Source organism: Hemiscyllium ocellatum, chromosome 38, assembly GCF_020745735.1.
Source record: "Hemiscyllium ocellatum isolate sHemOce1 chromosome 38, sHemOce1.pat.X.cur, whole genome shotgun sequence".
In the NCBI taxonomy this organism is placed as follows: Eukaryota; Metazoa; Chordata; class Chondrichthyes; order Orectolobiformes; family Hemiscylliidae; genus Hemiscyllium; species Hemiscyllium ocellatum.
In genome coordinates this window covers 34,135,454-34,152,276 of record NC_083438.1, presented here as the reverse complement: position 1 = coordinate 34,152,276, position 16,823 = coordinate 34,135,454, and the positions used below count along the sequence as shown (strand labels likewise).

The following is a 16,823-nucleotide window of genomic DNA, read 5'->3' as shown; positions in this document are numbered from 1 at the left end:
GAGGAAGCCAGAGCACCCGGAGGAAACCCACACAGTCACTGGGAGAATGTGCAAACTCCACACAGACAGTTGCCTGAGGCGGAAATTGAAATCCCGGGTCTCTGGCGCTGTGAGGCAACAGTGCGAACCACTGTGCCACCGTGCCACCCACAAATCTGATCAAGTGCTGCAAGACTAGTGTACTGCTCTCAATTAATCAGTGCATTTTACTAAATAAGTTACAATGAGATGCTGTTGATTTCATATTTTAAAATCTTCCAGGCGAAGAGCTGAATTGAATGAAAAGGATGCTGGGGTGCACACTTCCTTTCTGGCTCTCACTGCTGTTTTAAGCACGGTGCTGGAATATATATACTTCTGCCTCTCAATTTTGCTTCCCTGAAAGGACATATTCCAACCAATCCTGAAACACAACAGTGTGAACTGATTTCTAATTGATGTCAATAGTGTTAAACCACAATGAACCACTGTCATTTATAATGAGAATGGTATTTGGAGAAAGCGGAAAAAAATCTTAATCCTTTGACATTAGTTTGTAAGTACCTCTGTCCACACTTAGCTGCTGACTAAAATGTGGATTCTTTGCAAACTTTAATGTTATTTCAGGCTCATGTGCTGTCCATGTTTATCTTTGACATGGTGCTTGTGTTGTTTTCCTTTGCTCATTGTAGTAAACCTTATACATTTTAAAGTGCTGACTCAAGATTAAAAAAAATCACTTGGAAATGGAGGTAACCTTTGCATCTTTGATCCCTTTCCTTTTCCTGTACATTGAGGCATCACAATATGCTGCTTTCATTTTGACCCTGCAGTTGGTCACACACTAGAAGGGAAAAATAAATTTAAAGGCTGCTGGATGTCCATTGGTTTGGGTGCTGTGTTCCAAGCAATCTGGTGTAATGTGACAGCTTCTTTTAACTTGCTTAATTGTAGCTGGATGAATATTTGGGTGCCATTCATGGAAGGATGTCCTGTATTGCTCTTACCTGAGATTCTGAAATGATTGGATTCAACAGGTTTCTTATTTCACTCTGATAAGTAAAAATAAATACTGACAATTGTAAATGGTCAATGATCGAAATATTGTAATTTTTACAGGATTGAACGTACCAAAGCCAGCATTCATGTCGAGACATGGCAGAGGTAATCGACCTTGTGTGTATGAGTCTAGTGATTCAGATGAAGATTGGACACCTAAATGTCTTGTGAAAAACCCACTACGTAAGTTGAATTTGTTTCCTTTGTGAAAAATCTTAAAATGTTTTATTCTTATTTTGTGTGAGCCATGAGCAAGCTGGAGGCAGTCACTTTACATTTATAACTTGCAAAGTCAAGTCAGTTGAATATTTATCTTTACATATGTAAATGCAGGTGCATTTGGAATTAACACAAATATGCCTCTTTGCTACATTATATTTGATTCTGCTTTGAAAATGTTGAGGATTGTCAGTGTTGCTAATGGAAAAAAGCTTCAACTTTAGAAGATCTAAAATGAAATTGCAATTCTTTTAAAGAGGTGAGAACCTTTAAGCCACCTTTCAAAAATGATGGTACCAAGAAGACAAAGAAAGAGAACAGCAAAAAGGTAATTTGGTCTGCGCAGAGTTGTTACCAGGTAACATATCAAGTGAAAAAGAAACTATTGGATATTCATTGCAACCTTGTCAACATCTGAAAGATATATTAGAATCACAGAGTCATAGAGATGTACAGCACGAACACACACCCTTTGGTCCAATTTGTCCCCGCCAACAGATTTCCTAACCTAATCTAGTCCCATTTGCTAGCACTTGGCTCATTTCCCTCGAAACTCTTCCTTTTCTTATACCTATCCAGATGCGTTTTAAATAGTGTAATTGTACCAGCTTCCACCACTTCCTCTGGCAGCTCATTCCATGCAGGCACCACCGTCTGTGTGAAGAAGTTGTCCTTTAGGTCCCTTTGATATCTTTCCTATTTCACCCTAAACCTATGGCCTCTAGTTCTGGATTCCCCTCCCCAGGGAAAAGATCTTTTCTATTTATCCTACCCAGACCCCTCATGATTTTATAAACTTCAAAAGGTCACCCCTCAGCCTTCGAATCTCCAGGGAAAACCAGCCTAAGTCTATTCAGCCTCTCCCTGTAGCTGAAATAGATTGACCCAGGGTTCTACTTATCTACTCTTATTCTCATTATCTACTCTTCCAACTCAAAATGACCTAGTACGCACTTGAATATTTTGTGTGTTGATCTCAGATTTCCAGCTTCAGTGTTTCCTTTTATCCTTGGTGGTGTTTCTGCCCAGAGTTACTGCGACCTTGATTCTATTTTGTTCCTATCTCAAATCCTATTCTTCACTTGCAGATTTGTCATTTTAAATTTCATGATCTAGTGACATTGTAAATTACCTCATCTTGATGTTGATTATCAATAAATGCACCCTGAGAACCTGAACTTTTCAAATAACAGCAGATTGAAAGACATGCAAATTACTCGGAAGGTTAACTTTACCTAAGTGAAATGCAAAAGGATAGTTTCAAACAAGGGAATCCCTAAAATATGTAACTGGAGAGAGAGAGAGAATACATTTCTCAAATGGGTGTTTGGGAACCTTAGTTTATTAAATATGAAAGAAGACCAAATGGAAAGGGAAACAGACAAATACCTTATCTTCAACGGAGTCTGGTGATGCAGAGAAACTTGAGAGTTACAATTTGTAAAAATTACATTTTACATTTCAGAACGAGAAAGGACAATTGGCAATTGCATCCCATTTACAGGAGGACAAAGACGCAGGTTTAAGGAGCTTCAGTGAGGACACTCCCTCAGTCCTGGAAGAGACAGTTTCAGTTAAAAAAATCAACCGAGAAACTAATACCGCGATGAGTGAAATTGAGGCTCAAGAAGAATCCATCAAAGGTATCTGTCCAGGAATAAAGGAATTTCTGAATAGATTTGTTGATTTTGGATTTTACTTTATATTTTAGTGAGGAAATGCTTTTGATGGCAATGTGTCTACTCCAGCAGTGATTCATCAAATTTACTCAGTGTCTTGTTGTATATAATTATCTACAGATTCTGACCTTGAAACAGAAAATACCCCTTCTATAAAACAACAAAAAAAATGTTGGATTTTTTCAGGGATTATTCAAATCTTTCTGATTTCTTCCACAGTTGTCTGTACTGGAAACACTTTGGAATCTTCAAGTGAAGAAACACACAATAAAAAGGAAGAGCGAAGATACAGTTTGAGAAATAAAGAGAGAAAGATTTACACTGAAGAAAGGGAACTTTGTGATGATGATTTTCTGTGTACGTGAAAAGTTACCTAGCCAATTCTTCAGGAAGAATTTATTGGAAGGGTTGATATGGCAGGCTTTGAGAAACTAGGCCGTTGCTGCAGAAATATAGCCTGGCAAGGGAAAAGCCCTGTGTTTGCCCAGAAACATGCACTTATGTTTCCTCATCACCAACTACAAATGATCACAAGATGCACCCTCTGCTTCAACGAGTTCCACAGATTAACCACCCAGTCTCCTACCAGTTCCACAGATTAACTACCCTGTCTCCACAACCACTCTGCCCAGGTTTCTCAGTATCCTGTAAGTTTCAATCATTCTTGGAAACCTCCACTGGAACCCTCCAAGGCCAGGACATCCTTCCTTAGATACAGAGCCCGAAACCACCTAAAATATCGAAATGTGGTCTGACAGACCCGTTTACAGCTTCAGCAAGTATATCACTGCTGTTGTGTTGTAGCCCTCTCAAAATGAATGTCAATATTCTCTTTGCCTTCCTGACTGCCATCTGAACCTACATATTAACCTGAGGAGAATCTTGAACCAGGACTCCCAAGTTACTTTGTACTTCAGATTTCCAAAGCCTTTGCCTCTTTATAAAATCATCTATGTCTGTATTCCAACCCAAATGCATAACCTCACTCTTCAGACATTGTATTCCATCTGCCATTTCTTGCCCATTCTTGTAACTTGTCCATGTCCTTCTGCAGTCTTACTGCTTCCTCTGCATTGCCTGTCCCTCCACTTACCTTTGTGTCATCTTCAAGCTGAACAACAATGCCTTAAGTTCTTCCATCCAGATTGTTAACATGAATAGTTGTGGTCTCAACATGAAGTCCCACGGAACTCCGCTAGTCACCAGCTGCCATTCTGAAAAAGACCTCATTATCCCCATTCTGTTCTGCCAGTCAGCCAATCTCTGTTGATGCCAGTACCTTGCTCCTACGAGCTAATGCTGTTCATATTCTGACCTTATAGAGGTTTATAAAAACATGTAGGGCATGGACAGGATAAATAGACAGTCTTTTACATGGGGTGGGGGAAGCCAGAGCTATAGGAATAAGGTTTAAGGTAAGAGGGGAAAAATAGAAAAAGGATCTTAGGGGCAACCTTATTATGCAGAGGATGGTGTATGTCTGCAGCAAACTGTCAAATGAAGTGGTGGAGGCTGGTTCAATTACACCATTTAAAAGGCATCCAGATGGGTACATGAATAGGAAAGGTTAAGAGAAATATGGGCCAAGTCCTGGCAAATGGGACTAAATTAGGTTAGGATAACTGGTCGGCATGGACAGGTTGGACCGAAGGGTCTGTTTCCATTATGTACATCTCCATAACTGTTAGTGGAGGTGGTGGCATTTTCTTGCGTTGTTACCGTTCCTTGAAATGTGTGTTGCCGTCTTGACAATGAACGGATTGAAAGTGTTTCTGAGAGCTTTCTCCATGCTGGTCCTGTCACCTTCATAAATATTGAGTAATAAACTGAAATCCTGATCCATTTTTAATTTTGTGTGTTTCAACAGTTTGCGAAGATTGCGAGACATTTTTTATTGAAGAGTGTCCTGTGCATGGTCCCCCAGTGTTCATAAAGGACACAGTTGTTGAATTCAATCAACCAGATCGAGCACGTTTAACTCTTCCAGAGGGCCTCAGCATTGCGATATCCAAAATTCGAAAGGCTGGTCTTGGTGTGTGGAATGAAGGAAAGGCTATTCCTAAAGGAGTTCATTATGGACCCTATGAAGGAGTCACATCAACTGAAGAATCATCTGCTGTCAGTGGCTATTCATGGGTGGTGAGTGCCTGTCATCATTACCAGGTTTCTTGCATGTTTTTAAAGAAGCTCAGGACTCATTTGAACATTTTTGTGAAAAGTTGTTTAAGGTTTCTGTTTCTGGTTGCTTCTCCAGTCTTGACAATGAATGGACAGCCAGGGGAATCAAGTTTGACAGTAATGTACTTGGCATTGAACAAACCTAAAGACGTAATGGTTTGTAAGTTAAGATTGGCCTACTTAAGTTTTCTTTGTAGGGCTGATGGTTGCTGAGTGATTGCTGGAATAGCAATCACCATAACATGGTGAAAGCAAGCAAGTTAACCTCTATTCAATTAAAATTGCAGATTACAAATAGATAGATATAATTGAAACAATTTTTATCGAGCAGCCCAATCAGTGTTTTTACCAAAAAAGCAATTTTGTTCAAATTTAGCCAATCACTTTGAACTATGCCCTCAGATACTAAAAACCTATCAAATGGTGTTGACAACCTTGAACCAATTGAATTGTAAAGAAATTAAAAGGTCATCAAGGATGAAAAAATGGAGACATTTTGGAAAACTGGGGAGGGCCAACTGCCATCCAAAGAGAGTGCAAACCCGCCATCTGAGAAATAAACATCGAGCTCTCACAAGAAATCTTGAAGAAAGCACCACCTGTGCATAAAGTAGCATGGCGCTTCCAGCTAAAAGTCCTCACAGAAGAAATTACAGAGAAGACATCCCTAACAGCAGGATCAGCAAAAGAAATGTGTTTGTAACTTGAGATCAGCAGAAGGAAGACTGGAAAGACAACAGAGAAAACATAGCCTTCCAGTAGCCACATTCTGTATGAACTTTGAGAGAATAGGTTTCAATTAACTGTTTTCTTATTATTTATGTTTATTTGAACAGCAGACCAGTAGAGCTTAGTTCAATAAGGGAATAGTTAGTAGTTAGTGAGGAATTGGTTGGTTTGTTTGTAATTCTGTTAATTTATTCACTGTTAGGGTTAAATAAATGAGTTGTTACTTACAAAGCGAGTATCATTGATTCCTTTCATTTAAACCTATAACAGTGTGCAAAGGGTAGAACAGGCTTCTCTGGGTTTTGTGGATTTAATTATTAGAAGGGAAGACATATTCCCACCACAACAGATTTGGGCTGATGTTTTGGTATGATTATCAGGGAGGTTCAACCTTTACTCCTTTGTAACTTCACCATTCTCAATTCCATTGAGTACTGACTCAGGGTCCTCAAACACTCCTTATATGACAAGCCCTTACCCCCATGATCATTTTTGTCATCCTCTTCTGAACCTCTTCCAAGCTAGCACCCTACCTGTTCCCTACACCTATCGTGTCATCTGTAAACCTAGCAACAAGGCCCTCAATTCCTTTGTCCAGATTATTAATATATAACGTGAATCGTTGTGGTTCCAACACTGACCCCTGTGGAGTTCCACTAGTCACCAGCTGCTATTCTGGAGAGACTGCTGTATCTCCTCTTTTTGCCTTCTGACAGTATAAAAGATACTTATGTTTATAAACAAGGCGTTTTAAATCACAAATATATTCAGGTGAGCACTGCCTTTTACACAAATGATATGCCAATGTGAAAAATGTCTTGATCTCCCAACAGAAAAATCTCTTCCCAAAGACCGAATCAGGATGGTGGATCTTTCAATATTGTCTGAAAACTGCGAGGTTCGATATAAACATTGTTCCATTTGCCAGCATTTGGCCCATATTTCTCTCAACCCTTCCAATTCATATACTCATCCAGATACCTTTTAAATGTAATCGTACCCTGCACCACTTCCTCTAGACGCTCTTTCCATACGTGCATATCCCTCTGAGAGAAAATGTTGCCCCTGAGATCCCTTTTAAATCTTTCCCCTCTCAACTTTTGGACTCCCTCATCCAGGGGTAAAGACCTGTCTATTTACCGTATCAATACCACTCATGATTTTATCAACCTCTAAGGTCACCCCTCAGCCTCCGACATTCCAGGGAAAATAGCCCCAGACAACTCAGCCTCTCCCTCAAGCTTAAACCATGGCAATATCCTTGTAATGTTTCTCTGAACCCTTTCAGGTTTCACAACATATTTCCTATAGCAGTTAGGCCAGACTAATTGCAACATTCCAAAAGTGGCCTAACCAATGTCCTGTACAGCCGACTCCTACACTCAATGCACTGATCAACAAAGGCAAGTGTACTACCATCTTCTTCATCACCCTGTATATCTGTGACTCTGCTTTTAAGGAACTATGAACCTGCACTCCAAAGTCTCTTTGTTCAACAACACTCCCCAGGAGCTTACCATTAAGTGTATAAGTCCTGCCCTGATTTGCCTTTCAAAAATGCAGTACCTCACATTTACCTAAATTAAACTCCATCTGCCACTCCTCACTCCATTGGCCTGTGTAAAGATCCAGTTGTGCTCTGAGCTAACCTTTTTCACTGTCCTCTACACCTCTAATTTTGGTGTCATCTGCAAACTTACTAACTGTACCTCCTACGTTCAGATCAAAATCATTTGCATAAATAATGAGAAGCAGTGAACCCAGACCAGATCCCTGTGGAAAGCCAATGGTTAGAGGCCTTGAGTCTGAAAAGCAACCTTCCACACCATCCTCTGCCTTCTACCTTCGAGCCAGTTCTGTATCCAAATATCTTGTACTACCTCTATTGTGTATGACCTAATCTTGCCACTACTTATTGGATTACTTTGGCTTTCACTTCTTTTTCTCATTCCCTCCTCAACTTATTTTACATTTCCTCTGTTCCTTTCCTCCTCCTTCACAGGCCCGTAGGAGCCAGAGTAAGCCATTCACTCCCATCAAGCCTGGTCCGTCACTGAATATGATTGTGGCGGATTAGACACTCAAGTGTCTTTTACTCACACGATTTCATTATCGCTTTACACAATTAATTTGAAAAATTATCAACATGTGTTTGAAATATACTCAAAAACTGAGCTTCCATAGCTAGCGTGGGGAAAGAATTCAAAAATTGACAGCCTTTATGAAAAAGAAATTCTCATTTCAATACATTGAGTGTTTATGAAACTAATATTCTCGTACTCCTCATAGTGGGAAATTGGCCAACTGGGGAACAAAAAATCAGAACCTTGAAATTTTTGATTGAGAAATGCAGAATAGGCGAGGGGTAGAAGGGAACTAAAAATAAAGATTAGATGAGATTACTTACAGTGTGGAAACAGGCCCTTCGGCCCAACAAGTCCACACCAACACGCAACCCACCCATACCCCTAACCTAACACTATGGGCAATTTAGCATGGCCAATTCACCTGACCCGCACATCTTTGGATTGTGGGAGGAAACCGGAGCACCCAGAGGAAAACCACGCAGACACAGGGAGAACGTGCAAACTCCACACAGTCAGTCGCCTGAGTCAGGAATTGAACCCGGGTCTCAGGCACTGTGAGGCAGCAGTGCTCACCACTGTGCCACCATGCCGTATTGTTAAGCTTTCACTAAAAAAGTGAAGCCTCTGCACTCAGCACTTGTAAACATAGATCAGTGGCTAAAAGAAAGATATATTTGATTCCTTTAAATAATCAAATTGTTTTATCAAATACCTTTCTCCAGATCAGTAAAGGAAAGCAAGATTTTGAATACATTGATGCAAAGGATGAATCTAAATCAAATTGGATGAGGTAAGGGAAGACAGATATAATATTGCCAGAACTTGTTTACTTGACTTGCAGCCAATTTCCCCTACCCTGAAGCATCACATATAATAACTGTTATGATCTTACATCATGTTATTACTGGTCAAGCCAGATCCCAGACTGACATCATCCAGCTTGGTAGATTATGTTTTGTTTTGGTTTTCGCTAGATGGTCTCTCACTGAAATATAAGCACACAATATTGCAGATTTGGTTTTGATAATCAAAGTAAAATTTATGAATCAGAATAAATGATGATAAAATAAAGTTAACTAATGCTTTTACATATGTCACAACTTCTAAAACATCGAACACAGTGAAAGTATAATCTCACTGACTGCAAAACACCAACAAACCCCCCAAAAAAACCCTTGACAGTACTGAAAAACATCTTTTGTGCAGTGCTCAAACTAAGAAAAGTCTCCTAATGTCTCAAAATGCTTAATTTATCTGTGACTTTGGCTCTAAGTCTGGAAAAAGCTGATAATCATTTTTTACAGTCTTCTCTCCTTCTCCATTATTATTCTGTGTTGCATAACCATCTTCAGCCAAGGACTTAGGACTGGAGATTGACTCGTGGTTCAATTATCAAAACCTTCAGACACACAGAATAACCAATATGTTATCCATTCAAAATCCAACCTTGGAATAAATTATGTTGAAACTATGTATAAATGATGCAATGAACATCATAAAATTTATCTGTACCTACAGAGGGGTTGTAACACAAAGGGACTTGAGGTACCTGGACACAAAACACAGAAATCTGGCCCATACTTCAAAGGGATTGGAGCATCAGTATTACTTCACCTGTTCAAGGTGCTGATGAGACTGCACCTGGACGAGTGTGAGCAGTTTTGGATCCCTTATTTAAGAGAGTGTATCATTTCGTTTGAAGCAATTCAGCAAAGGTTCACGAGGATGATCCCTGGCATGGAGGGATTGTCTCATGAGCAAAGGCTACACAAATTGTGACTCTACTCACTGAAGTTTAAAAGAAAGAGAGGTGATCTAATTGAAATGTAGAGACTTCTTAAGGGACGTGACAAGATAAATGCTGTGAGGATATTTCTCCTCATGGGAGAGTCTCGAACCAGAGGGCACAGTCTCAGACTAAAGGGATGCCAAATGTAAGACTGAAATAAGCAGGAATTTCTTCTCTCAGAGGGTTATGGATGCAGACACCTTTGAACCTTGACACAAGCTGAACATCTGTGGTTGGTAAGTTACTTGAGAAGATTCTGAGAGGTAAGATATACATGCCTTTGAAAAGACAGGGTTTGATTAATAATAGTCAGCATGCTTTTGTGCATGGGAGGTCATGCCTCACAATTTATTAGAGTTTTTTGATGAACTGACCCGTAATGGTCTATATAGATTTCAGTAAAGACTTTGATAAGGTTCTTCGGAGAAAGTGAGGACTGCAGATGCTGGAGATCAGAGTCGAGAGTGTGGTGCTAAAAAGCACAGCAGGCCAGGCCATATCCAAGGAGCAGGAGAATCAAAGTTTCGTGCATAAGCCCTCGTTCCTGATGAAGGGCTGACTCCATATTCTCTGAAAATGGAGTAATTGGTAGAGACAGCAGTGAAGAAAGCTTTTGGTACGTTGGCCTTCATCAGTCAGCACATTGGGTATAGAAGTTGGGAAGTTATGTTGTACAGTGCTTGGAGTATGTGTTCAGTTTTGTTCACTTTGCTGCCAGGAGGATATTATTAAATGGAAAGAGTGCAGAAGAAATTTACAAGGATGTTGCTGGGATTCAAGTGTCTGAGTTACGGGGAGAGGTTGGGCAAGCGAGGATGCTTTTCTTTAGAGCGTAGGAGACTGAGGGGGGTTCTTACAGAAGTGTACAAGATCATGAGAGGCATGGGTAGAGTGAATGTATTTGGTCTTTTTCGCAGGGTTGGAGAATTGAGGACTGAAGGGCATCAGTTAAAGGTTAGAGGGAAAGAATAAAAGGTAACCTGAGGGGCATCGACTTTACACAGTGAGTGGTACGCATATTAATGAGTTGCCAACGGAAATGGTTGAGGCAGGTACATTAACAGCATTGAAAAGGCATTTGGACGAATACCTGGATATTAAATGATTAGCGGGATATGGGCCAAGTGCAAGAAAATGGGGTTAGCAAGGGTGGACATTTTGGTCAGCATGAACCAGTTTGGGCCAAAGGGTCTGTCTCCATGCTGTAGGATGATGACTCTGTGAAGTCTACCTTAGACTCTCAGCTGTCTAGCAAAAGTTTTGGTCCAAACATTTTCCAGAAGAGGAATTGTAGACTGGGCAACCCATATTTACAAACTCTCTCTTCTATTTATGGATTAGATTCCCTACAGTGTGGAAACAGGCCATTCGGCCCAATCAGTCTACACCGATCCTCCGAGCAGTAACTCACCCAGACCCATTCCCCTACCCAACATTTATACCTGAGTAATGCACCAAACACTATGGGCAATTTAGCATGGCCAATTCCCCTGATCTGCATTTCTTTAGCCCGTGGGAGGAAACCGGAGCACCCGGAGGAAACCCACACAGACTCGGGGAGATTGTGCAAACTCCACACAGACAGTAGCCCGAGGCGGGAATTGAACCTCAATCCCTAGTGGTGTGAGGCAGCAGTTCTAGCCACTGAGCCACTGTGCCGCCCTTCTAAAATCCCTCCCCATCTCCTTTGAAATGTTGACACAATTATCTTGTAGGTATGCATAGCATGCATTGTAATTTTGTAATGGATAGAGGTATGCCCTGTCATTCTGACACATTTTTGTTCTGCTTCTCAATCTATGTTCATGCAACAATTTGAACTGACTTCTGGTCAGTTAAGTATTCACTTATTATGTTCCAGATTTGTTAACTGTGCCAGAAAGGAAGAGGAGCAGAACCTTGTAGCCTTTCAGCACCATGGCAAAATTTATTACAGAACCTGCAAGCGTGTTCCTCCTCGGTGCGAGCTGCTGGTCTGGTATGGTGAGGAATATGCCAAAGAACTTGGAATCAAATGGACAGCAATGTGGATGATGAAACAAAATCCAAAAGGTAAGAATTCTGTCCAAAATTGAGAACTTAACAGACAGAAATGGCTAATTTTATTTCAATATCAACATTGTTTGATAAAGTGCCACATTAGTTGAATTGAAATCCTTGTGGTGAAGAAGGAGTGGCAGCATGAACATAAAATAGGTTTAAGAATCAGGAAATAAAGAATAATTCTGGATGGAGGATCTGGATGGTTATAATCTGGTTCATTCCAGTACTGAGCCTCCTACGGATTCCACTATATGTTAATGACCTGTTTTGGGATCCATGAGTGTTTGCAGCTGACAAACCTTGAAAATGTAAATAGTGAAGAGGAGAGTAGAGGACCACAGGAAAATGCAGATAGACGTACAGTGGAAAGACACAGCAGATGAAATTCAGCTCAGAGTAGTGTGAGGAGTGATAATGTAAATTCAATGGCATTAAATAAAATGTTCATGCACTAAGAGGAATCTGGAGATTCACGTAACTCAGAGATGCATTTAATACATCGATACGGACTTATTGACATGACACAAATGCATATTGAGGAACCTTTATAAATGGCCCTTTTGACTTCAGATAGAATGCTATTTCAAATTCTGGGCATCTCAATTTGGAAAAAATGACAATGTGCTGAGGCGTGTTCAGTGGGGCTTTACCAGAACAGATTCAGAATGGGAGACTTCAGTTGTGTAATGTCAAATGGAAGGCGTGAATGTTTTCCATGTTGTGCCTTGAAGGCTTCAGAGATATTCATTAAAGATGTTTAACTTATTTGAATTTGTGATAAAGCAGCTAAGGATAGAATTATATTAACTGGTTTAAAAAAAAGTTCACCAGAGAACACAGATAATTGATTGTTTGATCTTTGTGTTTATCATAGAGCACAGAGAGTGATGAAGATTAGGTTCAGCTAAATTATGTTTATACTGCAAAAGGTCCTCTCTGGACTGGTGGTCTGGTGGTGTTTTTCCTCATTTCTTCTTGGTCGGAGTTGGGAAGTCATGTTGTAGCTGTACAGAACATTGGTTGGACCACTGTTGGAATGCTGCTTGCAATTCTGGTCTCCTTCCTATTGGAAGGATATTGTGAAACTTGAAACAGTTCAGAAAAAAGTTACAAGGATGTTGCCAGGATTGGATGATTGAGCTACAGGGAGAGGCTGAATTGGCTGGGGCTGTTTTCCCGGGAGTGTCAGAGGCTGACGGATGACCTTATAGAGGTTTATAAAATCATGAGGGGCATGGATAGGAGAAATAGGCAAAGTCTTTTCCCTGGAGTGGGGGGGGGGGGTCCAGCACTAGTGGACATAGCTTTAGGGTGAGAGAGGAAAAGTATAAAAGAGACCTAATGGGCAACATTTTCACCCACAGAGGGTGATATGTATATGGAATGAGATGCCAGAGGAAGTGGTGGAGGCTAGTAAAATTGCAGCATTTAAAAGGCATCTGGATGGGTATATGAATAGGAAGGGTTTGGAGGGATATGGGCCGGGTGCTGGCAGGTGGGATAGATTGAGTTGGGATATCTGGTTGGCATGGACGGGTTGGACCGAAGGGTCTGTTTCTGTGCTGTAAGTCTCTATGACTTTGTTCCCTTTCCTGATTCCCCTAGAGAATGGCATGTTGATGTGTCAGTCCTTCTCAGGTCTTGTCACAGAATTATACAATACAGAAGGGGCTGTTCAGCCTATCAAGTCTGTACTAACAAATCAACTCTCAATTTATACTAGTCCCACTTTGCAGCACAAGGCCCTTTGCCTTGACTGTTATGACACTCCAAGTACTTTTTAAAGGTTGTGAGGTTATTCGCCTCAACTATCCACCCAGACAGTGCATTCCAGAGCCCCACCACACACTGGGTAAAAAAATGCTTTTCCTGAAATCTCCTCAAAACTTCCTGCCTTTCACCTTTATAATGTGGGCACTCCTTATTGACTCTGTTGTTGTCTCTGAGTCACAGACTGTTTGCACATTGAAGTAGGTACTGAATTGAGGAACTGTTTCCTTAAAATCATCCTGATACTTCCAAGTGAAGAAAGAAGGGCAATCTTGGCAGAGGTTTGGATGTATTTGGGATGTCCCAAATTTCTCCAACCCCGAAATATTGCCATTTGAAGCATACTGAAGTTCATAGAGTCATAGAGATGTACAGCATCGAAACAGACCCTTCATTTCAACTGTCCATGCTGACCAGAGATCCCAACCCAATGTAGTCACACCCGCCAGCACCCGGCCCATTTCCCTCCAAACCCTTCCTATTCATATATCCATCCAAATGCCTCTTAAATGTTGCAATTGTACTAGCCTCCACCATTTCCACTGGCAGCCCATTCCATACACGTAAAAAGTTGCTCCTTAGGCCTCTTTTATGTCTTTCCCCTCTCACTCTAAACCTATGCCCTTTAGTTCTGGACTCCCCGACCCCATCTATTTGTATATTTACCCTATCCATGTCCCTCATAATTTTGTAAACCTCTATAAGGTCACCCCTTGGCCTTCAACACTCCAGGGAAAACAGCCCCAGCCTGTTCAGCCTCTCCCTATAGTTCAAATGCTCCAACCCTGGCAACATCCTTGTAAATCTTTTCTGAACCCTTTCAGAACACCTCAGTTTCCACACAGCAAAATTCCAGCAGTAGCAATGAGATAACTGATCTGATCATCTGACAGGGTGATGTTGCTCAGTGGATAAATATTGGCCACAACACTGTCAAAACATCCTGCTCTTCTTCACTTGGAGCCATGTGATTGTTGTCTGCCTTAACACACGGGCAGGGACCTGGTTTGAAAGATGGTACCTCTGAGAGTGCTGCCCTCCAAGTGCACTGGTGCAGTGTTCGTCTGGGTTATAAGCACACATCTCTAGAACTGGACATGAACCCACAAACTTGGCTCAGAAACCAGAATGCTATCTCATGACTCAAAGCTGGTAAAGATTGTCAGAAAATTCACAAATACCAACCCTTCCACCGCAGCACATTGTTGAATTGAACTTCCAAAAACAGCTTCAAAATGTTTCATTTACACTGACAACTTTCCTCCTTTCTCTTCCAGCAGGGGAAGAGGATGAGTGTTATCCATGCCCTCACTGCAATGTTGCATTTACCACTGCCAGTTTTCTTCAGAAGCATATCAGAAGACATCCTGAATCATGTGGTCATGTTTCGGCAGGACAGTCTACTCCTTTCAGTAAAAATGATCGTATGCATCAACAAAATCAGGAGGGACTATTTACAGAATCCATCCAGAATAGAGAATTTGCTAAATCAGATGAAAATCAATTGCAGCAGGAAATCCACAAAGAAGAACGACTGCACACATGTACTGACTATGGTAAGAGTTTCCTATTGTCTGGGATCTACCAGCAGCCCCACACAGGAGAGAGGATACATAAATGTCCTGACTGTGGAAAGAGTTTCAAATGGTCTGGGAACCTCCATTGTCACCAGCGGACCCACACAGGAGAGAGGCCGTATAAATGTACTGACTGTGGAAAGAGTTTCACACGGCCTGGGCACCTCCATTCTCACCAGCGGACCCACACAGGAGAGAGGCCGTATAAATGTCCTGACTGTGGAAAGAGTTTCACACAGGCTGGGAACCTCCATTCTCACCAGCGGACCCACACAGGAGAGAGGCCGTATAAATGTCCTGACTGTGGAAAGAATTTCACACGGGCTGGGAACCTTCATTCTCACCAGCGGACCCACACAGGAGAGAGGCCGTATAAATGTACTGACTGTGGAAAGAGTTTCACACGGTCTGGGCACCTCCATTCTCACCAGCGGACCCACACAGGAGAGAGGCCGTATAAATGTACTGACTGTGGAAAGAGTTTCACACGGTCTGATAGCCTCCATTCTCACCAGCGGACCCACATAGGAAAGAGGCCGTATAAATGTCCTGACTGTGGAAAGAGTTTCACACGGTCTGGGCACCTCCATTCTCACCAGCGGACCCACACAGGAGAGAGGCCGTATAAATGTACTGACTGTGGAAAGAGTTTCACACGGTCTGATAGCCTCCATTCTCACCAGCGGACCCACATAGGAAAGAGGCCGTATAAATGTCCTGACTGTGGAAAGAGTTTCACACAGGCTGGGAACCTCCATTCTCACCAGCGGACCCACACAGGAGAGAGGCCGTATAAATGTCCTGACTGTGGAAAGAGTTTCACACGGTCTGATAGCCTCCATTCTCACCAGCGGACCCACATAGGAAAGAGGCCGTATAAATGTCCTGACTGTGGGGAGACCTTTGTTTATCCTTACCAGTTGAAAGCTCACACTTGTTTTAAAACCTGCCAACATTGTGGAAACGACTTTAAAGATTCAGCAAATTTTAAAGTTCACTTGAGAAACTGTTTTGAAACCTGATATAGCAAATGATAAATAATTTGCTGGCTTGCTTGCTTTCAATATTTATTTCTGTTTTAACTGATTAAAGTGGTTAAAGAGTGTGTTTCATCTTTGTCCCATAGACTGGTTCATTACAGTGACAGTGAAAGGTCACTGTGATTATTGTTATTTTGTTGCTGTTTGGTTGCATTGGTGACTGAAAATGTAACCATTTACTGTTGCCAGTCCCCACATGAACCTTCACCTTGGACTGTACACCTGAGAGAAAAGGCAGTTACAATTGTACTTAAACTCCCACATGTGTATTCTGCCATTTGCAGACACGTTTGAATTTTATTACACTTTCTGTCATTTGGAATTTGAGATGTTTTATGGCATACTCTTAAGAATTTTTGAAATAAAGTACATTGTTGGAAAAAATACAATAAAAGTGTTCTTTTTCATTTGTGGGAAATTCGTTCTTCTGATGGGAGTATTTTGGGTGAGGATAAAGTCTTTTTTCCATTCTGACTTGCCATCAAATGCCTTATCCTCCCATCAACCTATCAGCATTTCTGTATCTCAACAGAATTTTGAGATTTTGGACACCTCCTCATACAACTAGATCCTACCACACTTGTGTGGGTTTTCTATACTGCGCATTACTCTGGGTGGGAAGAACAATTTAAAGGTATTAGTCTTGCTAACACTCAACATGGTGGAGACCTGCC

The 16,823-nt window shown here is 41.3% G+C and overlaps 1 protein-coding gene and 1 long non-coding RNA gene across 2 annotated transcripts; both read left to right on the top strand.

Annotated features, from left to right (window-relative positions):
• The first annotated feature begins 1,135 nt into the window (after window positions 1-1,135).
• LOC132833989 (uncharacterized) lies at window positions 1,136-2,856 on the top strand. The gene is made up of 3 exons (XR_009647136.1): window positions 1,136-1,221; window positions 1,515-1,585; window positions 2,723-2,856. It is a non-coding gene; the product is annotated as an uncharacterized LOC132833989 (long non-coding RNA).
• A 7-nt stretch (window positions 2,857-2,863) lies between these two features.
• On the top strand, window positions 2,864-16,131 carry LOC132833994 (histone-lysine N-methyltransferase PRDM9-like). Its single transcript, XM_060852706.1, has 6 exons — window positions 2,864-2,900; window positions 3,156-3,293; window positions 4,804-5,075; window positions 8,653-8,720; window positions 11,581-11,771; window positions 14,810-16,131. Exons 1-6 carry the CDS (start codon window positions 2,864-2,866, stop codon window positions 16,129-16,131), a joined length of 2,028 nt encoding a protein of 675 aa, XP_060708689.1.
• Window positions 16,132-16,823: the final 692 nt, after the last annotated feature.

Bases quoted from the DNA above. Each gene is read 5' to 3' on its own strand.
- LOC132833994 (XM_060852706.1), top strand. From the start codon at position 2,864: ATGAGTGAAATTGAGGCTCAAGAAGAATCCATCAAAG. The intron at 2,901-3,155 runs GTATCTGTCCAG...TTTCTTCCACAG, and splicing joins TCAAGAAGAATCCATCAAAG to TTGTCTGTACTGGAAACACT. The intron at 11,772-14,809 runs GTAAGAATTCTG...TTTCTCTTCCAG, and splicing joins GATGAAACAAAATCCAAAAG to CAGGGGAAGAGGATGAGTGT.